General features: G+C 40.6%; 1 protein-coding gene across 2 annotated transcripts in view; it reads left to right on the top strand.

The window, feature by feature from the left end:
• The window catches only part of slc35f4 (solute carrier family 35 member F4), a 143,790-nt gene that overhangs the window by 106,862 nt on the left and 11,308 nt on the right, over positions 1 to 25,620 (top strand). For both annotated transcript variants that reach the window (XM_073039921.1, XM_073039920.1), the window contains exon 4: positions 12,388 to 12,513. In XM_073039921.1, coding sequence (XP_072896022.1) covers positions 12,388 to 12,513 — 126 coding nt within the window. The remainder of the gene's footprint in view (positions 1 to 12,387; positions 12,514 to 25,620) is intronic.

Below are 25,620 nucleotides of genomic sequence, written 5' to 3'. Positions count from 1 at the left end.
GTGGAGCTTGAGGGGGTTTGTTTGAGGGGTAGAGTTTGAGGAGTTTACTGGAGCAAATGAGTGAAATTAGAGTTTGAACTCAATAGTTTGGATGTTGGCAGGAGAAGGACATGGTCTGAAGTTGACTAGCCTTGGTTTTGCCAGAGGATTTGGAGGATGATGTAGAGACAGCATCGGTGCAGTAGTTAGTGTGAGAGAAGGCATATGAAGGAGAAGAGATCACAGGAGACCTTTAGCTTAGTACCCGATTTTAGATCATTAAAGCTTGAATAGTGTTTCTCTGACATCCTGTGTTGGTAGCTGGGAGATGTGGTGGATTTCAGTATTAGTGTCAGTCTTCACTGAAAGAGGTCTGCTGGGATATGGGAAATGTTGGACGGCAGTATTCAGCCTCCGAGTGTGTCTCTGCATCATCATCTGCACTCTGCAGTTTGAATACTAGTAGCAGGAAATAAAACAACCAGCACACACGTCTCACTGCCGTGGCTGTTTTTAATGTACAAACACATTTAACCACAGGGGTCATCAGATTCAACCCCACCATTGTCTAATACTCATGATTAAATTGAACAAGTAAGAAGGTTACACAGAGAGCGGCAGGAGTTTGCAACACATTGCCTGGGGAAGTGGTGGAGGCAGATGGCAACATTTAAGAGGCATTTAGAGAGGAACATGAAGAGGCAGGAAAAGTAGGAATATGGACCATATGCTGGCAGGTGGGATTAATTTGGACTGGCTTCATGTTTGGCACAGATATTATGGGCTGAAGTGACTGTTCCTGTACTCTTCTGTGTGTTCTACCATTCTCTGAATCCAGAGTTTAGAATGAGCTTGGTTCTGGAATGGGGGCTGTGGCAGTTGAGCAAAATTGCATCTGTCCTGTGCATTAGGCCTACCCCAGCAAGAATCTTGTTGAAGGCCAGTTGCAGTTGTGCAATGAGAAAGCTTGAGGAATGTGTGGGAGTTATGGCAGAGCCCTGCTTGTGGGATGGGGACCATGGCTGGATCTCTTGATTAGAATCACAGCTTGCACACCACAATGTGAAGTAGAGTTTCTTAGAAATCTGGGAAGTGTTAAAAATGCAACAAGTGCTGCTAGAATAAAACATCAGCCTTAACATGGCAATTATAAATTGGTCTTAAGAGAGACAGCAGTATTGTGGTTATAAATAAAATAATTTTTCTTTAGCTTTTGTACTGAAATCCCAGATAATTACAGGGACAGTGGGGGATATAACTGATTTGCTAGAATTGTTGGTGCTGTGTTGTACATTGAGGAAGAAAAAGCTCTTGATTAGAAAAGGGAAATATTTGAAAAGCTGGGTAGCTGGAGATGATGTTGACTGAGTGAAAAAATGGGTCAGGGAAGAGAGTTAGGGTGTGGGGAGCTGACTTAATGGAACCGGTTTATGAAGGACAGGAGCTGGGACAAAGAAAAACCTCAGGGAGTAGGGGAGGGGTGGTGAAATACAAGTGCAGATGTATGGAGCGAAAAAAAAGTGCAATTGGTTTAAAATAATGACAAAATGGATGGAATTACTTTTCTTTCTCTCTCTCTTATTTTGTATTCTTGCCGAAATATGCATAAGAATACAATTTTGCAGACCAAAAGATGACCATATTTGCTAACTGAACCAGTTAAAATTGTATTTCAATAACTTTTTTTTACAATATTTGTGTCTGAGTTCATAATGAACCAATATATTCAGTCAACTAATTAATGTTGACAGAAATAGTTTAATAATTTATTCTGTGCAATTCCCTCATTTAAAATCTTAGTTTTATTATTCTGTGGATTATTTTCTTTGGAACAATTGGAATATAATGTGTAATTAGAATTGATTTTATTTTGACATTTTTGTTTTAGCAGAGTCAATCTGTATTTATATTGCCAACAAAATAAATAGGCTTACATAAATGTACAGCAATTATGTCAATTACTGCAAACTGAATGCTTATTGCAATGATTATTTGTGATAATGTTGTCATCAGTACAATACTGGCCGTGAAAGTACAAATCTCTTCATCTTGTATTTATGATTTGATAATTCAGCACCTATTGATTTGGATTTGTAGAGGGGAGACAGCATGGAAAAAGGCTCTTTGCTCACCAAGTTCCCACTGATCTTCAACCACGCATTTACACTATTTCTACATTCTCATCAATGAAGGAATGGTAATTCCAAGTCAGAATGGTGTGTGATTTGGATTAGAATTTGCACCTGAAGCCCAGTTATTTCCTGGTGATGAAGGTCATGGGCTTAGAAGCTGCCGGGGTAGCTAAGGTAGATAACTGCAATGCACGTGGTTGGTGCACTAAGTCATACTGATCTAAGGCTGTTGGAATGAAAGTATTTGTGGTTAGCAGGTGCCACTGTTTCATCTTTTGGTACCCTATAACTACATGAGAAGAGTCAGTTTCCTTTATTTTTCAGGAAAGCCAGCTACTGTTGCCTATCCCACAACTCCCCTATAGGGCAAACACGAGGAAATCTGCAGATGCTGGAAATTCAAGCAACACACACAAAATGCTGGTGGAACGCAGCAGGTCAGGCAGCATCTGTAGGGAGAAGCACTGTCGACGTTTCGGGCCGAGACCCTTCGTCAGGACCTGATGGTCCTGATGAAGGGTCTCGGCCCGAAACGTCGACCATACTTCTCTCTATAGATGCTGCTCGACCTGCTGCGTTCCACCAGCATTTTGTGTGTGTTACTCCCCTATAGGGTTTTGTTGTAACCTGTTAGGTTGGCAAGATATTGATTAGCCAAATAAAGGGAGAAAGTAGGAGCAGAGTACTGAATTTGGATGATCAATAATGGTCATATTGAAGAGTGAAGCAAGCACGAGGGATGAATGGCCTTCTACTATATTTCTATTTCTAAGTAGATGTTGGTGACCTGTTTAATGCATCTGTGAATTAACAATGTGTGTGAATGCCTATTTGTAAACTGAAATGACTTAAATGTAAAAGTCAAGGACGTGATCTCTTTCAACCCATTTGGAAGCCTTGTTGGCCCCCATTCCCATCCTCACTCCCATCCCTATTCAAATTTCTCTTAAATGTTGAAATTGAACCTGCATCCACCACTTCCACTGGCAGCTGGTTCCTCAATCTACATTTCACCTGGTGTTCCTCCAACCCCAGTGGAAAAAGCCTGCAAGCATTTATCCTATGTATACCTCTCATAATTTTGTATATCTCTATCAAATCTCCCTGCATTCTCCTACGCACAAAGGAATAAAGTCCTAACCTATTCAACCTTTCCCTATAAATAAGGTCCTCAAGTCCAGACAACATCCTTGTAAATTTTCCCTGCAATCTTTGAATTTTATGACATCTTCCCTGTAGGTAGGTGACCAAAACTGCACATAATAGACCTCACCAACATCTTATACAATTTCAACATAACATCCCAACTGCTCTACTCAGTACTTTGGTTTATGAATCCAAAAGCTTTCTTTACAATTCTTTCCACCTCTGCTGTCATTTTCAGGTAATGAAGGCTTTGTATTCTCAGATCCCTCTGTCCTACTGTACTCCTCAGTACTCTACCACTCACCGTGTAAGATCCGTTTTGGTTTGTCCTCGTTCTTTATGTTAGGCAAACAAGTCCTACCTGAACTTCTTGGCAGGCTGCGATCATAATGACCTCTGAGGCAGTCAGCAAAGGCCAGATAAAAAAGCAGTGAGGTAGAAGCAGAGTAGCCTTTGGTGTTAGAATGGCCAGGCTTTGACTCAGCAGGATTAGTTGAGAACAGGCTTGGGCAAGCACAGGCAGAGGTTCCAAATACGTTTACTTTTCTCTTCCTTTGTCTATTGTTACATAGCTAGTGCACTGAGAGTGAATGCAGGAGTAGTGGTATGTTCTTTGTGTGAGATGTGGGAACTCCAGGAAACCATCAGTTTCCTAGATAACTATATCAGCATGAAGTGTATCGAGCTGCAGCTCAGTGACCTTTGGCTCATATGGGAGAATGAGAAGGTGACAGACAGGAGCTACAGGGAGGCTCGTGGGTGACTGTCAGGAGAGGGAAATGGACTAGGCAGCCAGTGCAGAGCACCACTGTGGTCATTTCCCTTAATAATAAGTATACGGATTTAGATACTGTTAGGGGAGGGGGAAATGACCTACAGCAACTGGGTCTCTGGTACTGAGTCTGGCTCTGAGGGAAGGAGGGAGAAGAAGAGTGCAATAATGATGGGGGATTTCATAGTTAGAGGAGCAGACATGAGATTCTGTGGACGTGAAGGAGACACCCAGATGGTATGTTGCGTCCCAAGTGCCAGAGTCAGGGATGTCTCGGATCGGGATGGAGAAAGAATAGCAACCAAAAATTGGGGTACATATTGATACCAATGACTTGCTGTAGGTAGGAAGTCCTGAAGAAAGAATATAGGGAATTAAGTAGAAAGCTGACAAGCAGGACCTCCAGGGTAGTAATTTCTGGATTGCTGCCTGTGCCACATGCCAGTGAGGTAAGAATAGGATGATATGGCAGATGAATGTGTGGCTGAGGAATTGGTGTACAGGACAGGATTTCAGATGTCTGGATCATTGGGAAATCCTCTTGGAAGGTATGACCTGTAAAGAAAGAATGGGTTACAGCTAACCCAAGGGGAAAACCAATATCCTTGTGGGTGGGTTTTCTAGAGCCTTTGCAGAGGGTTTAAACTAAATTGGCAGGAAGACAGGGCTGAGGATGGGGCAGTTGGTATACAAGTTGATACAGTGTGTAGTGAGACTGTAAGAAAGGGCAGGCAGATGATAGGGCAAAATTGCAGTCAGTCAGATAAGTTGAAATATAACACGGGGAGAAAATGGAATAGGGTGATGAATACAGGACTAAAAGTGTGATATTTTAATGCATACAGTATATGTAATAATGTAGATGATCATCCAAGGACAGGCATTTTATCAAACGAACAGGCTGGTAGGCAGAGGGGGTGGGGTAACTGTTGAAAAAATGAAATCAAATCATTAGAAAGTGATGACATAGGATTGGAAGAAATAGAATCCATGTGGGTAGAGGTAAGAAACTGCAAGGGTAAAAAGACCCTGATGGGAGTTACATACAGGCCTTCGAACACAGCCAGGATGTGGGCTACAAATTACAAGACATAGGAAAGGCACGTAAAGAAGGTAATGTTACTGTAATCTTGGGGGATTTCAATATGCAGGTAGATTGGGAAAATTAGGTTGGTGCTGTATCCCAAGAGAGGGAATTTGTGGAATGCCAATGAGATGGCTTTTTAGAGCAGCTTGTGCTTGAGCCCACTAGGGGAAAAGGCAATTCTGGGTTGGGTGTTGTATAATGAACTAGGTTTGATTAGAAAGTTTAAGGTTAGAGTAGAGAACCCTCAAGAGGCAGTGGTCATAATATAGAATTCACATGGCAATTTGAGAGGGAAAAGATATAGTCAGATGTGTCAGTATTCCAGTGGAGTAAAGGGAATTACAGAGGCATGAGAGAGGAGCTGGCCAAAGTTGATTGGAAGGGGACACTAGCAAGGATGATGGCAGAACAGCAATGGCTGGAGTTTCTGGAGGTAATTTGGAAGGCTCAGGATTGATACATCCCCAAAATGAATAAATATTCCAAAGAGAAGATGGTGCAACCGTGGCTGACAAAGGAAATCAAAGATAGCATAAAAGTAAAAGACATTGCATATAATATATTAAAAATTAGCAGGAATTTAGAGGATTGGGAAATTTTTATAAAGTAATGGAAGGCAACTAAAAAAGCAACTGAAATATGAAACCTAGTTAGCTAATAATATAAAAGATTTTTCAAATATACTGTATAAAAGAATAAAACAGAGGTGATAGTGGATATCAGACTGCTGAAAAATTAACTCTAGAGAGGTAGTAATGGGGGACAAAGAAATGGTGGACAAACCTAATAAGCATGTTGGGTCAGTTTTCACTGAGGCAAGACACTGGCAATCTGCCAGAAATTTGAGTGTGTCATGGGACCGAAGTAGGTGTAGTTCTAAGGAGAAGGTGCTTGGAAAGCTGAAAGGTCTAAAGTCACCTGGACCAGATGGACTACACCCCAAGGTTCTGAAAGAGGTAGCTGAAGAGATTGTGGAGACATCAGTTCTTCAAGATACTGCCAGCAAACAACACAACCAATGGCGATGTCCTGCCGACAGTTCACAAAACTATTTCTTTTACTTCTTCTTTCAAATATGATTCTTCTACTAAGCTGCGTGCAATTGGAAACTGTGAGTTACATTTTAATGGTGTGCTTTTGGGCTGATTGAGCGATCTGGTACTTTGCTGCCTTCAAGGGAGTTCAGTGAGGTTGGGAGTGGAGTGCACAGTCTGGAGGTCTGGAAGCCTGGACGCAGGACATGAGCTCAAGATTGACTTCATTGCTTTTCTCCAGTTGTGGTGTTGAACATGTTTGAAGTCGATGAAGACAAGAGCGGAGTCCGGAAGGGTGTTTGGCACCGTCTGTATGCAATTGACAGGTCTTCCTCATCCTCTCGCTGTCTGCTGTTGGAGGAAAGTACAGCAGCCTTGGTTTCCAAGCTGCATGGATTAGTCAGCTAGGCTCCTGGCTGTGGACTCGCTTTTGGGTTCATGTTGCATGTGTTCCTGGTTACACTTCTTTTGGGTTCATGTTGCATGTGTTCCTGGTTACACTTCTTTTGCCGTCTCTTGAGCGATTTTGGTCAGCCATCAATTGTGTGCAGTTTTGGTCTCCAAATTTGAGGAAGGACATTCCTGCTATTGAGGGAGTGCAGCGTAGGTTCACAAGGTTAATTCCTGGAATGGCGGGACTGTCATATGTTGAAAGATTGGAGCGACTGGGCTTGTATACACTGGAATTTAGAAGGATGAGAGGGGATCTGATTGAAACATATAAGATTATTAAGGGATTGGACACGCTGGAGGCAGGAAGCATGTTCCCACTGATGGGTGAGTCCAGAACAAGAGGCCACAGTTTAAGAATAAGGGGTAGGCCATTTAGAACAGAGATGCGGAAAAACTTTTTCACCCAGAAGGTGGTGGATATGTGGAATGCTGTGCCCCAGAAGGCAGTGGAGGCCAAGTCTCTGGATACATTCAAGAGAGAGTTAGGTAGAGCTCTTATAGATAGCGGGGTCAAGGGATATGGGGAGAGGGCAGGAACGGGGTACTGATTGTGTATGATCGGCCATGATCACAGTGAATGGTGGTGCTGGCTAGAAGGGCTGAATGGCCTACTCCTGCACCTACTGTCTATTGTCTATTGATATGGATGATAGATATGGACTGGGGCACCTTGGCAAAGACTGGCTCTGTGGCCGGCAGTTGGCTAACAGCACTGAACTGAACTAAACTGAATACTCCTAGTTTGATGTAGATATTCTATGTGTTGTTCACTCACTTTTTGACGTTTGCACAAATTGTTCTTTTTTTGTGTGATGGGTGGTTGATGTTTTCTTGCGATGGGTTCCATGGTGTTTCTCTGTTTCGTGGCTGTCTGTGGGAGGATGAATCTCAAAATTGCATTCTATATAAATATTTGATGATAAATGTACTTTGAATCTTTGACTTTCGGGAGTCACTAGATTCAGGAATGGTTCCTGCATATTGGAAAATTGCAAATATCACTCCAGTCTTTAAGAAGGAAGGAAATTATAGGCCAGTTAGCCTGACATCAGTGATTGGGAAGATGTTGGAGTCAGTTATTGAGGATGAAGTTTTGGGGTACTTGGAGACACATCATTAAAATAGGCCAAAGTCAGTATGGTTTCTTTAAGGGGAAATCTTGCCTGACAAATCTGTTGGAATTCTTTGAGGAATTAACATGCAGAATAGACAAACGAGAGTCAGTGGCTGTTGTTTATTTGAATTTTTAGATGGCTTTTGACAAGGTGCTGCACATGAGGCTGCTTAACAAGATAAAGCTCATGTTATTACTGGAAAGATACTAGCATGGATAGAAGACTGATAGGAGGGAAAGAGTGGGAATAAAGTGGAGGAGAAAGGGAATAAAGGGGTCCTTTGCTGGTTATCTGCTGGTTACTTATACTTTTCTGCAATGGTTAGCATTGGGCCCACTTCTTTTCATGTTATATGTCAACAATTTGGATGATAGAATTATGTCTGCAAGCTTTCATGTATCTTGGACTTCCATTTGTATAGAGTGACCTGTTGTGTACTCATTCCTTCATTCTGGGAGCCTGCAGCCAGGTACCTTAAAGTAATATTGTCAGTCATGTGATGCCAATCAATTCAGTGCTTTACGCCACTGGTTGGTGCAGGGTGAGATTTCCAACCTGTCCACTTAGAATCATGTTTGAATCCTAACTCTCATGTGGATGTTCTCAGCTGATATATTCAAAGTTATCTTGAACAGAATCAACTTCTGTGTTGAAATAGAGGCTGATCTATTCTAAACATATATGGGATGGTCAGGTTAATGTTTGCAATTTTATGAGACATATGCTCTGTTTTCACTAAATGTTGGGATAAAATGCACACTTGTCCTCCTGCCATCTGGCTCCTTATCTTGTTTGTGACATGACTACTCCATCACTTAAGTATAAGCAGACTTCCCCTGATTTCAGAGCCAGAACATTTCAACAGTAATGGGTAGAATCAAACTCTAGCCACAGCAATGGTGGTGACCTTCAGTCCAATTGATTACATTTCTGATTGTGTAGTGTACTGAAATACAAGCAGAGTCCCGACAAGTGACAAATGGTGAACATTAGTATTCATGCTGAAACAGAGGAAAAAAATCATGTTCTGAGAAATATCTACAGTTCATAAATCACTCTTGACAGCCTTGGCTGAATTGCTGACTGTTGTAACAATTAATTACTGGAAAGTTACTCAGACACCATAGCACTCAAATTTTATTTCATATATTGTCACTTAGGCTTTAAAAAAATTAAAATCTTCTTAACTCATTTTTGGGTAGGTCTTACATGGTGAGCAGTAGGGCACTGAGGTATGTGGTAGAACAGAGGGATTTGGGATAATTCCTTGAAAGTGGTATCACAGAAAGGGTCGTAAAGAAATATTTTGGCATATTGGCCTTCAGAAATCAACATATTGAGTGCAGGAGATCAGATGTTATGTAGAAATTGTATAAGATGTTGGTGAGGCCTAGTTTGGAATATTGTGTGCAGTTTTGGTCACCTACTTACATGAAATATGTAAACAAGATTGAAAGAGTGCAGAGAAAATTTACAAGGATTTTGCCAGAACATGAGGACCTGAGTTATATGGAAAGCTTGAAGGTTAGGACTTTAATCACTTGAGTGTAGAAGATTTGAAGGGAAATTTGATGGAGGTGTACAAAATTATGAGGGTGATTGCAAGTAGGCTTTTTTTACTGAGGTTGGGTGAGACTACAACTAGAGCTTGTGGGTTAAGGGTGAAAGGGAAAATACATGAGATGGATCTCCTTTACTCAAAGACTGGTGGGAGTGTGAAATAAGCTGCCAGCGTAAGTGGTGGATGCAGGTTCACTTTCAACATTTAAGAGAAATTGGATAGGTTCATGCATGGAAGGGCTACAGTCCGGGTGCAGGTCAACTTGACCGGGCAGGTTAATAATTCAGCACATAGATGGGCTGAAGGGCCTGTTTCTGTTCTGTTGTTATGACTCTTATGAATCTACCTAACCAAGAACAACAGAGACAAACAGCAGTCAAAAAAAAAAACAATCTGATAGCATTATCTGCATTGGTTTTGTCTTATAACTAATACAGATAGCACTTACTGAACACTATCTATGAATTTTCTTATTGCAATATTTCAAGGGCATGACTGCCATAATTGTCCTTTGTTGCTTAAGGTAATTGTAATAACATAGTAAATTCAGTATCTCAAAATAGTGAGGCTTTTGAAACAGTGTTGAGGATTTACCCTTTACAATCGTGTCAATATTTTAGAGAATTTTCTGATCACATTGACCAGTTCTGTGTGACAATGGATAGGACATGGTCAGGTCCTTCATACTACCAAGTAATTTTTGTATTCCTAGTCAATATGGCTACAACAATGCATATAAAATGGTATGCTGTGGAATAGAACTTTGTTTTCCTTTAGGTACCCTATTTGCTAACTCTAGAGTTGTTCAGTATGTGCATGAAAAGCTTTGCAACTTTACATATATTTTACATAGCACAGATGTTTTTGGTGAGATAACCGTGGATCTTCCTCAATAAGAATCCTATCTATTTCTAAGACAATTGAATATGTTTCATACTCTATGAAACCATGTGAGTGCCATAAGTATAATGCTTCATTTGCTTTTATGTAGTGATATCTAATCCAGTGGTAGGCTTATGCTGTATATGATCTACATGGTTAACCTAACCTCATATCTTGTGATTCTATATATTTATATTTCTACTTCCTTTCACATTGTTTCCTGATGAGTTATCAATATTGTCAAAGAATGCATGTACAATACAACTCTGATATTCGTCTTCTCCAGATAGTGAGGAAATACAAACAAAAAAACCCCAAAACTAGCAGACCCCAGAATCTCCCACCCCCGCAGAAATAAACGACAATAGCAACATATCTCCACCCCCTCCCAGCACAAAAAACCAGCACCAATAATAATCCCTGACCTCCATCACCCGCCGAGAAAACAGAAACAACACAATCCCCGAACCCCTCATTTGAGGAAAACAGAAGACAGTGACAATAGCAGCAGCTTCCCAACCCTACCCTGCAGGAAAAAACCATCGACAATAACAATCACCGACCCCCTCATTTGTAAAAAGGAGCAACGACAGTAGCATCAAAAACCCTTTCTGCGTGCACCCCCCCCCCCCAAACTCACACACAAAGAACTGACAGGTCATCCATCTGACAATCAGCCACAAGAAAGAAAATGCCAAAAACCTGACAGAGACCAATATGCACTGCAATCAGATAAATCTCAGAATATCGAATAGTCCTTCCATGTCTCAGAACTCACGCCTGGTCTGAACGGTGGTTTCCATTGGGAGTGATCAGGGTAAAGTAAATCAGTGCTAGTAAATGAGGACCACCACAGCCAGTCAAATAGGAATCACAACAGTCTATTCTCATTTTAGCTGACCGAGGCACATCAAGCTCCTCTATTGCTACTCTGACATTCCTTCGTCTTTTGGTCAACAGATCGGTAAAGAGCAGTTTTACAGTGAGCTGAAATGCAGAGTAGTTTTTCATAAAATTACACATTAATGCAATAGCATTTTCAATATTACACGTCTCTCTGGAGCAAAAGATACCAGAATAAAGCATTTGGTTTTTTTTTAATACTCTCTGAATGCTGAAGCAGTAATGATTCCACAAGTTTGATTTTATTTAGTGTAACTTTGGAAAGAAACGATTACAAGGGATTTATTCAGAGATCCAGCGCAAAGCAGGTCCTTCCAGCGTAATGAGCCGTGCCACCCAGCAACCCACCTGTTTAACACTAGCCTAATCACAGGACAGTTTACAATGACCAATTAACTTACTAACTGGTACGTCTTAGGATTGTGGGAAGAAAATGGAGCACCCGGAGGGAATAATTATGGTCACAGAGAGAATGTATAGACAGCGCCGGAAATGAACTCCAAACTCTGACGCCCTGAGCTGTAATAGTGTCGTGTTAACTGCTACGCTACCGTTGCACCCCTTTTTAAAAAGTTTTGAGATACATCATGGTAACAAACCTTTCCAGCCCAATTGCATCCATGTGTCTAATTAACCTTCTCACCTTTACTTTTTTTGAACTGGAGCATCCAGAGGAATGCTGTCACTGGGAGAACGTACAAACTCCTTATAGACAGCACAAGAATCGTGGCGCTGTAAAACATTACGCTAACCGATGCTCTACTGTACCGCCCACATTCATGCTTATTAGTTGCAAAACTCTGCTAGGAGTTTAACAGGATTTGTCACCAGGAAATGTTCATCAAGAAATAAGTAGAGAAATTCCTGGATGTGAACCATTAATTTCCTGTATAATACTTTAAACAGATATAACATCCTGTCTTGAAACTGTGCCAAATGTCTACCGTCTTGGTTTCTTTAATCTTGTAATATTTAGATCACTTTCACATCTCTGGAGAAAACAGTAGGAACATTATTTTTCCTTTCTGTCAAACACTAAAAATTTTGAAAGTAGATCTATAAATTGAAATTGGCTGTTTAATTAATAAAATCCATTCATGTGTAATGTCTGTTTACACTAATGTACTGTCACTAACTAAAGTTGGCATCTGCATGGGGATTATAGAAAAATTTGAAGACAAGGCAAAATTACATTAAAAGTTCTTCTGCTTGATAACCTGATACACTTGAGAGTTGCTTACTTTAATCATGAAGAAAATTTGAGAGAATGTTTAAAACATTTTTATTTCTCTTATTCTCCCTCCCCCATTTGTTTGACATTAGATAGTTGCTGTAATCATGGCAATTACTGGAATTGTAATGATGGCATATGCAGATGGTTTCCACGGTGATTCAATCATGGGAGTCGCACTGGCTGTTGGATCTGCATCCACGTCAGCATTATACAAGGTAAATACACTAACACCAACCTATCAACTTTCTAAGTGTGGGTTAAATCGCTCTAATAATTTGTTTCATCGTTTAATTCAGCACTGAGTATGAATGATACTATGACGATATATACACAGTCTACGAATTGTTTTTCTAGCTCTAACTTTGCTTTATTTTGAAAGGATGTCTGGCAACAGGGACTGCTCTCTCCCCCATTCCAATATTATCTCTAACCCCTCCGTCATCTTTCCCAGCTGGAGAAGGTTCTGAGGAGAATTCCTTTTGACCATAAAGCTGCTGGCCATTTGAGATGCGTTAGGAGAAGATGCCCTCACCAGACCATTGACGTATGCAGTCCTGAAAACAGACCTAGACCAGCTGGAATGCCTTTTGCTCGGAGAGGAATTGATATGATATCAGCAATGAAAGCAAAAGATGCTGGAAATATTCAAAAGATCAAGTAACACTTGTGAAAAAAGAAACAGAGTTTGGTATTCCAGTCAAAGACCTTTTTATTCCACTTAATCACAGCCATTTTAATTCTTTCATACTCCCTTTCAAGTAAAAGTATTTAAAAATCATGACTCCATAGGCAGAACAGATCATCAATATTGTCAAGAACCAGAGGACATAGAATGAAGATGTTCGGCAAAAGTGACATTTTGGTTTTACAGGGAGAGTGATTGGGTTCTGGAATGCACTGCTTGCAATGGTAGTGGTGGCAGTAAAAGGAAATACGGTGCAGGAATGTGGGAAGTGGGGCTATCAGTATTTACATGCATATAAATCATAAGACCATTTAGAACCAGTCGCGTGGCCAGCTTTGTGATGGAACCATTTTGTGATTCTGTGAATTTCCTCCTTCCCAACTCCACCACTCCTTTCTTGCATCTAATTCCATTTCACCGCCCACCTCATGGCAGCCTAAGAGGCAACTGATGTCTGTGAGCGTGCAGATTGGGCTGCAGTAACTCATCGATCCAATTGGGCTAATATCACCAAGTCAGTCTATCAGTCAATCATCAGCAAAGTAATGACAAATGTTTTCAATAATGCCTTCGATTCACTGGCAAGCTGCTCGCCAAATCCCATTTTGGGATTTGCCAGGAACATTGGGCTTTGGATCTAATCAGAAAATCCCAGAGGTAAAGTGAAAGTGGCTTTCTTTTTATCAAGGAGCACAGGGCTCAGTGCGACATTGAGGGGTCCCTGTAAGCCTGAATTGATTGTGTGACATAGTGATGCAGCAATTAATGCTGATGCCACACAACTTCAGTTCTGACCTCTTGTACTGTCTGTGTGGAGTTTGCATGTTCTCCGTATAGGTTTTCCCCCAGGGCCTTTGGTTCTATCCCTCTCCCAAAGTTGCACTAGTTGGTTACTTGGCAGCTGTAAATGTCCTTCAGTGCAGGTGGGTGGCTGGAGAACTGGGGAGAATTGATGAAGGAATGGAAATATGGTAAATGGGTCTGATGACAGAGATAATTGGCCAAATGGCCTCATATATCATAAGGAAATAAAGAAAATAACAAATATAAAATCAAGGTGAAAATTTTCCAGTGATTGGTGGAGGTGAGTGCCTCACCTTTTGAGACCCATAAGCCTTTTTACTATCTACAGGACACAAGTTGGGAGAACGGTAGTAAGTCCTCTGCTTACCTGGGTGAATAGAGCTCCAACAACACTCAAGAAACTTTACACAATCTAAACCACAGCAGCTTGCTCACAACCATTGTTAAGATCAAGGGCAACAGCTACAAGTCGCATGTCATTCTGGCATGAAAAACGTGCTGCCATTGCTCTGTCAAAATTTCAGAACTTCCTACCCTAAAGCATTATGGGAGCACCCTCAGTGATCTGGTTCATGAAGGCATCTTGGTGCCACCACTTCTTGGGCAATTAGGAATCAGCAATAAATGTTGGCCTTGACAGTGCTATCTGGTAACCAGGATATGGATGCAGAAAATTGTTAGGCTACTGATGGGTGAGTGGCGCTATGAGTCATATTTCAAACTGCTGGTGTTGTTGCTGATATATGGAATTCAGGATGTTCTCTCTATCCTTGTATGAAGCCATTGAACTTCTTGTGATACTGTAATCAGATACCATTAGAGCCTGAGGCCTTTTGTTATTTACGCAGCTCTCTCCACGTACAACTTGTGCAGAATGTGACTGGTGTGCCGTCTGATTACATTGCTTCTAAATTGTTCTCCTTCAAACAATGGTCCCCGTGCAGAGACCAGAATCTTGGAGCTTGCTCTTCTCCACATTATATCATTAGTGACAGTTCCACAAGTCATGTTGGAATACTCCTTCAGCAAACTACCTCCCTGATGCACCATCAATAACTCTCTCTGAGACGTGAAGGCGAGATATCGGCTTTTATTGACTGGAAGAAAGAACAAGCAGTAGTTGACCACCATACTACATCCTGGAGACTGAGGGCCGGGCTCAGGCCTCAATCACCTTTATACCGGGGTGTGTGGGAAGAGCCACAGGAGCAGTCAGCAGGGGGCGTGTCCAGACAGGTATATGTAGTTCACCACACTCCCTTGGAAAGAAATGCAGACTAGCTTTAAATAGCACAAACCAGCTTTAATTCACTAATCATGACATTCTTTCCCTAATGAGGCATACACTGCAGTGAATACCAACTATAACTAGTGATTATATAAATGAACAGCAGTACAAAGCTTGCATGCTGTCTGCATTCAAATCAGTGAGCATGGATTAATGATTCATTGTGATCACGGCACCTGAGGCTATCTGATGGACCTATTGATTTATTTATTTTAATTTGTAATGTTAGGGAAAACTTTTATTTATGGAGGCTTGAAGCTATAGATCCCCTTCCTTCCAATGATTAAGAGCAAATTAACATTCTAAGAACACTTACAAGATATTACTGCCAATGTTTATTATAATATTTTAGCTAAATTGCAGCCCTCCTATTGGTTCTGTATCAGAAGACCATCAGACCATAAGCCATAGGAACAGAATTATGCCATTCAGCCCATCGAGTCTGTTCCGCCATTCGATCATGTGGGATTTATTATGCTTCCTTACTACTGACTCAAGCTTTTTAGAACTAGAATTAGAATTAGGATTTTTATTTCTTACATTCATCTCACAACATGAGGGAGTAAAAATCTTGGTGTTGCATCTCCATTGCTATGTACAAGCAATAAGGAAGGGAAATGTGGGAGGATATTGCCCAAACACTAAGATTGTATATGTAATTGTGTAGTATATATGTATGTATAGTCAGATGCAATGTACATTCGGAAATCAATCAGATCAGTGTGTATTGATAAATCTGATGGCCTGTTGGTCCTGGCTTTAATGCTGCGGTACCGTTTGCCGGATGGAAGCAGCATCTGATTGTGGTTGGGGTGGCTGGAGTCTCTGATGATCCTCCAGACCCTTTTCCGAATCTGCTGCTGGAAATGTCCTGAATAGAGGAAAGTTCACATCCACAGATGTGTTGAGCTGTCCGCAGCACTCTCTGCAGTGCCCTGCAATTGAGGGTAGTACAGTTCCTGTACCAGCGGGTGACACGGCCAGTCAACCTGCAGGTTAACTTGCAGAGAATCCTGCAGAAAGGCTCCCAAGTCCCTTTGCACCTCTGATTTTTGAACTTTCTCCCTATTTAGAAAATTGTCTACACCTTTATTTCTTATACCAAAGTGCATGACCAAACACTTCTCCATGCTTTGTCCATTCTCCGAGTCTGTCCAAGTCCTTCTGCTGACTCCCTGTTTTTCAACACTACTTGCCTTTCCACCTATCCTTGTATTGTTTGCAAACTTGGCCACACAGCCATCAATTCCATCATCTAAATCACTGATGTATGACATGTAATGAAGTCCCAATACCGACCCCTGCAGAACACCACTTGTCACCGGCAGAAAACCAGAAAAGGCCCTCGTTATTCCCACTCTTGTCTTCTGCCAGTCAGCCAATCTTCTACACATGCAAGTATAGCATCCACTGACTCTCCTTTGTCTATTGTGCCTGTTATTTCCTCAAAAAATTTCAACAGATTTGTCAGGCAAGATTTCCATGCAGACATTGGCCTTTTTTTGTCATGTGCCTTCAAGTACCCTGAAATATCCTCAATAATGGATTCCAACACTTTCCCAATCACTGAAGTCAGGATAGCTGGCCTACAATTTCCTTTCTCTTGCCTTGCCTCTCTTGTCTTAAAGAGTGGAATGAAATTTGCAACCTTCTGTTTCTTCAGAACCATTGCAGAATCTAGTGATTCTTGAAAGTTCATTACTAATGCCTCCACAATTTCTTTTTTCACCATTCACCTTTTTCAGAACTCTGGGGTGTAGTCCATCTGGTCCAGGTGACTTATCTATCTTCAGACCTTTCAGTTTCCCAAACAACTTCTCCTTAGTAATAGCAACTGCACTCACTGCTGTCCCGTGACACTCTTGAATTTATGACACACTGCTAATGTCTTTCACATTGAAGAGTGAAAAAAATACTTAAGTTCGTCCATCATTTCTTTGTCCCCCATTATTACCTCTCCAGCATCATTTTCCAATAGTCCAATATCCACTCTTGCCTTTCTTTTACTCTTTATATACAGCATCTGAAGAAATTTTTGGTATCCTCTTTTATATTGTTGGCTAAATTACTTTTATATTTCATCTTTTTTCTCTGTATGGCATATTAGTTACCTTCTGTTGGATCTGAAAAGCTTCCCAGTCCCCTAACTTCCCACTAATTTTTACTATATTATATGCACCCTTTTTTGTTTCTTATGCTGATTTTATTTCCCTTTGCAGACACAGTTGCTTCATCCTGCCTTTAGAATACTCCTTCATCTTTTGGATGTATTTATCCTGTGCCTTCCGAATTGCCTCGAGAAACTCCAGCCATTGCTGTTCTGCCATCATCCCTGCTAGTGTTCCCTTCCAGTCAACCTTGGCCGGTTCCTCCCTCATGCCTCTGCAATTCCCTTTACTCCACTGGAATACTGATACATCTGACTTTATTTCCTCCCTCTCATATTGCAGGGTGAATTCTATTGTATTATAATTACTGCTTCCAAGGGTTCCTTTATCTTAAGCTTTCACTGCACAACACCTAATCAGAACTGCCTTTCTCCTAGTGTACTCAACCACAAGCTGCTCTAAAATGTCATCTTGTAGGCATTCTACAAATTCCATCTCTTGGGATCTGGCTCCAACCCGATTTTCCCAATCTACCTGCATACAGTAATCCCCCATGACTATTGTAACATTGCCCTTTATACATGCATTTTCTATCTCTCATTGTAATTTGTATCCCACATCCTGGCTACTATTGGGAGGCTGTATATAACTCCAATCAGGGTCTTTTTACCCTTGCAGTTTCTTAAATCCACTCACAAGGATTCTACATCTTTTGCTCCTATGTCACTTCTTTATAAGGATTTGATTTAATATTTTTTACCAATAGAACTACTCTACTTGCTCTGTCTATCTGCCTGTCCTTTTGATACAATGTGTACCCTTGGATGTAAGGTCCTATCCATGATCTTCTTTCAGCCACGACTTTGTGATGCCCGCAAACTTGCACCTGGCAACTTCAAACTGTGCTACAAGATCATCCATCTTATTCTGTATACTCCATGCATTCAAAGATAACACCTCCAGCCCTGTATTTATCACCCTTTTCCATTTACCCCCCATGTTACACTTCAACTAATTTGACTGTCTGCAATTTTGCCCTATCATCTGCCTGTCCTTCCTCACAGTCTTCCTATATACTGCACCTACTAGTATACCAACTGCCCAATCCTCAGCCCTGTCAGTCCAGTTCCCATTCACCTGACAAATTTCCAACAGCTCTAGCAAACCTGCCTACAAGGATGTTGGTTCCTCTCGTGTTTAGGTGTAACCTGTCCTTTTCGTACAGGTCATTCCTTCCCATGAAGAGATCCCAAAGATCCAGAGATTTGAAACCCTGCCCCTTGCACCAATTCCTCAGCCATGGATTTATCTGCCAAATCATCCTATTCTTGCCTTCATTGGCATGTTGCACAGGCAGCAATACTGAGGTCCTGTACCCCAACAATACCCTGGAGGTTCTGCTTTTCAGCTTTCTACCTAACTTCCCAATTTCTCTCTTCAGGATCTCTTCCCTTTTCCTACCTTTGTCATTGGTACCATAACTTCTCACACTTGCACCCTTCCCCTTTAGAATGCTGTGGACCAGATCCAAGACATCACTGACTCTGGCAGCTGGGAGGCAAAGTCCCCTATCAGTACTGCACTCCTCCCCCTATGCATTAACCTATCAGAAGTTTTCAGAAAGCTGATTTCTACCACATCCACTGTATTTCCCCTATCCTTCTCACCTATTGTGTCCTCAGAAGATGAGAAGTAACTGGAATTCGGACTTGGCTTTCAAACCACTACTACCCAAAAATGATCTCTTCTGCCAAAATGGTCACATTTTACGAAACAACATAATTCACTGTTCATTTGCAAAAAGAAAGGTCAGTAGATTGCGGCCCCAGTATTGACCAAACTGAATTGTGTTATTAACAGTTGAGGGGAAAATAAAAGGCTGGATTCACATCAAGTAATTACCACAAAAGTAGTATATCAGGTAGTTCCTGTAGCAAAGCGACACTAATGAGCAAAAAGAAGAGGAAAATGGTTGGAGGTGGATCAAATTAACATAAGTGTCCAAATACTTTTCTAATATACCAATTGATCTAGCCTCCTGTTCGTAAAGCCTGATTCTCAATCATGCCACAGTCAGATTTAGAAGGTTGAGGATGAGTGAATTCCTTGATAACCTTCCTGATTTCTATCTGAAGCTTTTCTTAAAGAGAGGGTAGAAGATGGATCTAGCAGATAAGATTAAGGAAAATTCCAAGAGGTTTTATAGCTATATTAAGATTAAAGGAGTGGTTAGGGAGAGAGTATGTCCCCTTAGATATCAGCAGTACCCTCTGCACCTTGAGCCACAAGAGATGCATTTGATTTTTAATGAATATTTCTCCTCAATGTTTACTGAGGAGAAAATCAAGAGATAAGGGAAATTAGATAATCAAGAGATAAAGGAGGTGGTTTAAGGGAAATTCATATTACAGGGAGGTGGCATTCCTAGCCTTGTAGCACATTAAGGTGGATAGATCCCCAGGGCCTGACCAAGTGCACCAGGACAATGCGGGTTGCTAGAGGAGAAATTGTGGAGACCTTTGTGGAGATATTTGCTTCATCATTAGTCATTGGCAACATTTCCTGAAGACAGGAAGGTGCTGATGTTGTTCCGTTGTTTAAGAAGAATAGCAAAGGAACTACTGGCTGGTCAACCTGACATCAATAGTAGGGAAATTACTGGAGGGAATTCTGAGAAACAGGATATATCAGCATTTGGACAGACACACTCTGATTCGGAGGAGCCAGCAAAGCTCTGTGCACAAAAAGTCACGCTTAATGAACCTAATAGTTACATGAACAGGTAACCAAAAAGGTAGATGAGAATAGGGCGGTGGAGGTTGTCTATTTGGACTTTAACCAGACATTCAACAAGGTCCTGCATGGCAGGCTGGTCAGGAAGGTTAAGTTTGGGGGATTCAAAATTGACTTGGAGGTTGGAAGCAGAGGGTGGTATTTGAAGGTTGTTTCTCAGAATGGATGCCAGTGACTATTGGTGTGCTACAGGAGTGATATTGGGACCATTGTTATTTCTATAAGTAATTTGGAGGCAAATGCATAAAACTTGATCAAAAAGTTTGTGGATGGCAACACAAAATTAGGAGGTATTGATAATGAATAAGGTTATCATAGATTACAGGGGGATGTTGATTAGTTAGAGAAGTGAACTGAGGTGTGGCAAATGTACAGATGAGTGTGGTGATGCAGTTTGGAAAGTCAAACCATAGGACAAACTATGAATAGTAGGCCATGGGGGAGTGCAATGGGACAGACGGATCGAGGAGTACAAGTACATATTTTGCTGAAAGTAGCATCACTGATAGAGAGGGTGCTAAGAAAGCCTAATGATCTTCTTTGAGTATTGGAATTGGGGCATTAAGTTGCAAGTTGTATGTGTTGCACTTGGAGTACTGTGTTCGAGTGACATTGTTAAAGTGTGAAAAATGCATAAAATAATTACAAAGAAATTGCCAAGAATAGAGGGCCTGAGTTATAGGGAGAGGTTGGCCATGCCACATCTTTATACCTTGGAGTGTAGGAGAATGAGGGGTGATCTTGTAGAGGTTTATAAAATCACAGATAAGTTGGATAAGTTGCCAAGGTAAGAGAGTCCAAAACCATGCGGCATAGGTGTAGGGTGAAAGCTGAAAGATTTAAAAGGGAGTTGAGAGATAACTTTTTCACAAAGACAGTTGTGAGTATGTGGAACTAGCTGCCAGAGGAAGTGGTTGAGGTGGGTGTAATAGTATCATTTAAGAAGCTCTTGGATGTGTACATACAGAAGCAGGACATAGATATGAGCTGAACAGAGAAAATTGGGCCTAGGTGTATGGGCACCATGGACAGCATTGACTGGCTGGGCCAGAGGGCTTGTACTTGTGCTGTATTGCTCTATGATTCTAACTACCGGATATTAAAAAGAACAAATCAAACAGGTACTAGGGACAATTGTTTGACTGGGGTGGTCTTTATCAGTAATTTGTTATCTTACTAATTTCTGTTGAAGTCAGTGTAACTGAGTACTTAATGGGTTATTGATGCAGTATCTCCTATTTTGCACCAGAAGCTCAATGAAAAATTCTACCCTATTAAGAACTTTAACACTTGAACTGTTGATTGCTAAACATCTCTGTTGTAAATTTAATATTTCAGCAGTATTTTAATAATATTGTAAGTATATTGTTTGATTAAGCGTTCTTGTTTATTTAAATAATTAATTACAGGTTATATGTAAAATAAAGTGAATAGCATATGTCATGAAGCCACCATGTCATACATATGTGCCTTCCTTAAAGAAAAAATGAAGCTAGACTTGTTATTCTTGTCTCCATGTTTTTATTTCAATTAGTTTCAAAACATAACAGTGGTGATGAGGATGTTTTAAATGAACCTGTGATGACTACCTATCTGTTGAAGTGAAGTGAGACATTCAAATTAAATAATAAGTGCTTCAAGAAACAGTTGGGTTTTAAAAAATCGCTACTTTTTTTCTCTGCAAGAGCAGTTAAAAAAAAGGCAGAAATGGACTAAATTTATGGGTTCATAAATAATGAGTATTGGGTGATAATAATCATAAGTAAAAAGCAGGAATGGCTGGCTACATTGGAAATATAGACATGCTCAATTGCACAATAGAGAGCTGGATATTGTACACCGAGCAAATTTAACAGTATTTTGAAGAGATTGAGCATTGTCAGTTCAGTGATGGTATTATTGATGCACTGAGAGATTGTTTAATTTGTGGAATCTTACAAGAAAGCATTTTAAAAGAGCTCCTAAATGAAGCACAACTTACATTTAAAAGAGCAGTTGAAATTGCTGTGTCACTGGAAACAGCGAACAGAGGTGAAATTGAGTTACAGTCAAAAATGAAAGGGAGTGAAAACAAATTGAAAATGTCTGAACGGAAACAGGCCTGGCTAAACAATTGTGTTACCATTGTGGCAGGCAGGAGCTCACATACACCAGACCAATGCAAGTTTAAAGGAGAAATGTGCAGGAAATGCAACAAAAGAGGACATGTACAAAGAGCATGTCAGGCAAACAAAAGTAAATGGACTGAACAAGGAAAAGAAAATGATTACAATTCAAATTGCAGTTTCAAAAAGAGCACTAATCAGCACGCTGTTAATGAAAAATCTGATAATGATGAGAGTGACACAGGAATGGATAGCTAACAAGAGACACACAATATGGCTAACGACAGAAGTGAACAGGAAATTAATTAAAATGTAATTGGACATGGGCTCAGCTGCTTCAGTCTTTGCACAAAATGAGTTTGAACAGAATTTCAAAGATACTGAAGTCTGAAGATATCCAATTAAGAACTTATACTGGAGGAAGGATAACTCCTGTGGGAATGGCATTCATGACAGTGAAATACAGCAACCGACAAGCCACATTGAACTTGTATGTGGTAAAATCAGGAGGACCAACATCATGGGGTCATGATTGACTCGGACAACTACAACTTGATTGGAGATCCATCCACCATTTGCATGCCACATCCCCTGCAATACTGTCATTTGAAAGTGGATTAAGAAAGGTATTGGACGACTATGCCAAAGCAATGTTCGAGGATGGCATTGGAAAACGCAAACATATCAATGGTAAAATGGTGTTAAATGAAAATGCCATTTTCAAGCCCATCTGGTTCCTGGATGGTATATCCATGATAAAGCAACCAGTATGCTAAATCACATGGAAGCTGAAGGAATCCTTTCCAAGATTGAATGGAGCCCGTGGGTAATGACAGTGATCTCATTGGCCAAGAAGAATATATCTGTCAGGATCTGTGATCACCATCAACCCAGCACTAAAAGTAGATCTGTACCCTCTGCCCAGGGTAGAGAATATCTTTGCAAACCTTTTTGGAGGGACACACATCGTCAAGGTGGAATTAGCTGAGGCTACAGATGGAGATGGAAGAATGTCCTAAGTGTTGCTTATCATAATCACTCACAAAGAGCTCCTATTATTGCTATAATAGGCTTAGTTTTGGAGCAGTATTTGCACCTGCACTCTGACAGAAAGCTACGGGCCAGGTGCTGCAAGGCTGTCCAGACATTCCTGTATGGCGTCATTGTTACCGGAAAGGATGACAAGGAACATCTCCAAAATTTCAAGACAGCATTAATAAGATTATAGCAGTTTATGGGTTCAGAACATGATGTGGCAAGTGTGAATTCTTTAAACCAAGCATCACATATTGTGGTCACACCATTGATGCACAAGAATTACACAAGTGTGTTGAGAAAATTCAAGCAGTGGTGGATTCCCCAAAGCCAAAGGACATGTCACAGTTGTGGTCCTTTTTAGGATTTGTCAACTACTATAACAGGTTCCTGCCAAACCTGGCTACTGTGCTCCACCCCTTGAACTCATTACTACAGATTTGGAAGAAATGGCAATGGACAAAACAGTGTGAGATGGCTTTCCAAAAGGCAAAGAAAATGATGACAGCTGAGACTGTACTCACACATTATGATCCACATCGTCCAGTGAAGCTTGCTATGCACTGTTGGGATGCCAACATGCCCAGAAAAAGGTGTCCAGAGCAGTTAGAACCACTTCCTGTGGTCCCAGAATCAACTCCTACAACCACCATGGAGGAGGCCCCAGAACCTGAGATTGTTTCAAAGCCACGTCTCACCTGCAGAGTGATCCCCATTGTCAGAAAAGATGTTTATCCCACAAGAGTAAGAAATCCTTCACAGTGATTAAATCTTTAGGCCTGAATGGGACATTTAAAAGTTTACTATGTTGTGGATGTCTGTGTATAGTAGTTGTATTATGTAGTATACTGTGTATATAGCTGAGAAGCATTCTATCTTGTGTTGGAGTTTATAGCTAGGTAGGGAGGAGTGTTGTGTATTTAATATTTCAATAGTATTTGAGTAATATTGTAAATATATTGTTTGATTAAGCGTTCTTGTTCATTTAAATAAATTATTACAGGTTATATGTAAAAATAAGACAATTGCATACGTCATGATATTACCATGTCATACATTTGTGCCTTGGTTAAAGTAAAAATGAAAATAAACACATTATTCCTAGCTCCGTGTTTTTATTTTGATTAGTTTCATGTTTTGGAGTTAGAAAACATAATAATCTGTACTTTGAAAAGTTAAATCTCAGCAGAAGCATGAAGGCAACTTGAATTCAAACCAATTATTCAAGCTTCAGTAAGATTGCAAATTTCACAGTCGGCCTAATTTAGCTCTTAGCAGTGTCAGCATTCCTTCTAAATTTAATATGCTGATAAATCTCCCACGAGGCAGCAATTGCTGGACCGCAGCAACACATATGGTTTCTAATCAATTTCTTTTGGCATATTTGCTCTTTGAAACTATATTTGTTTAGACAGAGTGAAAAAAATTGCTAAGAAAAATAACTGACTCAAAAAGTCAAAGGTAGATTGAACAAGAGTTCCTACTTGCTATACCAGGCCCTGAAACAACTGGCTAGGTAAAAGAATCTGGTCTGTGTGCCCTCAAATGACTAGTCATGAAATAATTGTTTTCTCTTTGAATGGGCTAGAACAAAGCACCTCAGCACTGAATGCCTTTTAGATAGTGTGCTTTTGGACAACATCCAGAAGGTTCCGTTCTTAAGGACTTTGTCACTGAGGCTGTGGGATTTCCACCGTAGATTCTGAGCATTGCTCCTTTAAATCTGTGAGCAGTGATTCAGCCTACCACTAACCAGGTGGGTTAAACTGATAGGCCGAATGGCCTAGTACTGCTTTTCTAGCTTATGATTTAGTGTGAGACCACATGAGGTGTATCTGGCCACTGAAAGTGAATTATAAAAATAAATGAAATATAATAGAAGAAAGTAAGATTTTTTTTGCAGCACCTTGGAGAGCTGAAGACTCCCCAAGATAAAGAACATTCAATATGACTTGCCATTTCATTTTCTGAATTAAAATTCAGGCCTTAGATCAAAGATTAGTTTTAATATTTACCTATCTTTAGTTTGAAATAAATTGATGCATATTTTTAATCCAAAACCACAGTTTTATATTCTGTTGTTATAAAGTGAAATATATAACCCTGAATATAGGGAACAAGTTGGCATAACAGGCAGTAACTACAGGGAACAAATTGAAGTGATAAAATTTCAAGCAGTGCAAATATACATCATGAGCTGGTCACATGAAAAGTGACAAAAGATTTCTGAAGTGCCCTGGTATATCTGGTATGTGTTGGCTCGTGGCTAAGTGGTTAAGGCGTTCGTTTAGTGATCGGAGGGTCGCTAGTTCGAGCCTTGGCTGAGGCTGCATTTAACCACACATTGTTCTGCGGCAACACCAATGCCAAGCCTTATGGGTCCTAATACCCTTCCCTTGGACAACATTGGTTGCATAGAGAGGGGAGACTTGCAGCTTGGGCAACTGCCGGTCTCCCATAAAAAGAAACCTTGCCCAGGCTTGCGCCCTGGAAGCTTTCCAAGG

Source organism: Hemitrygon akajei, chromosome 3 (genome assembly GCF_048418815.1).
Source record: "Hemitrygon akajei chromosome 3, sHemAka1.3, whole genome shotgun sequence".
Taxonomy (NCBI): domain Eukaryota; kingdom Metazoa; phylum Chordata; class Chondrichthyes; order Myliobatiformes; family Dasyatidae; genus Hemitrygon; species Hemitrygon akajei.
Note: the sequence above shows the minus strand (reverse complement) of the source record. Positions and strands in the feature narration are given on the sequence as shown.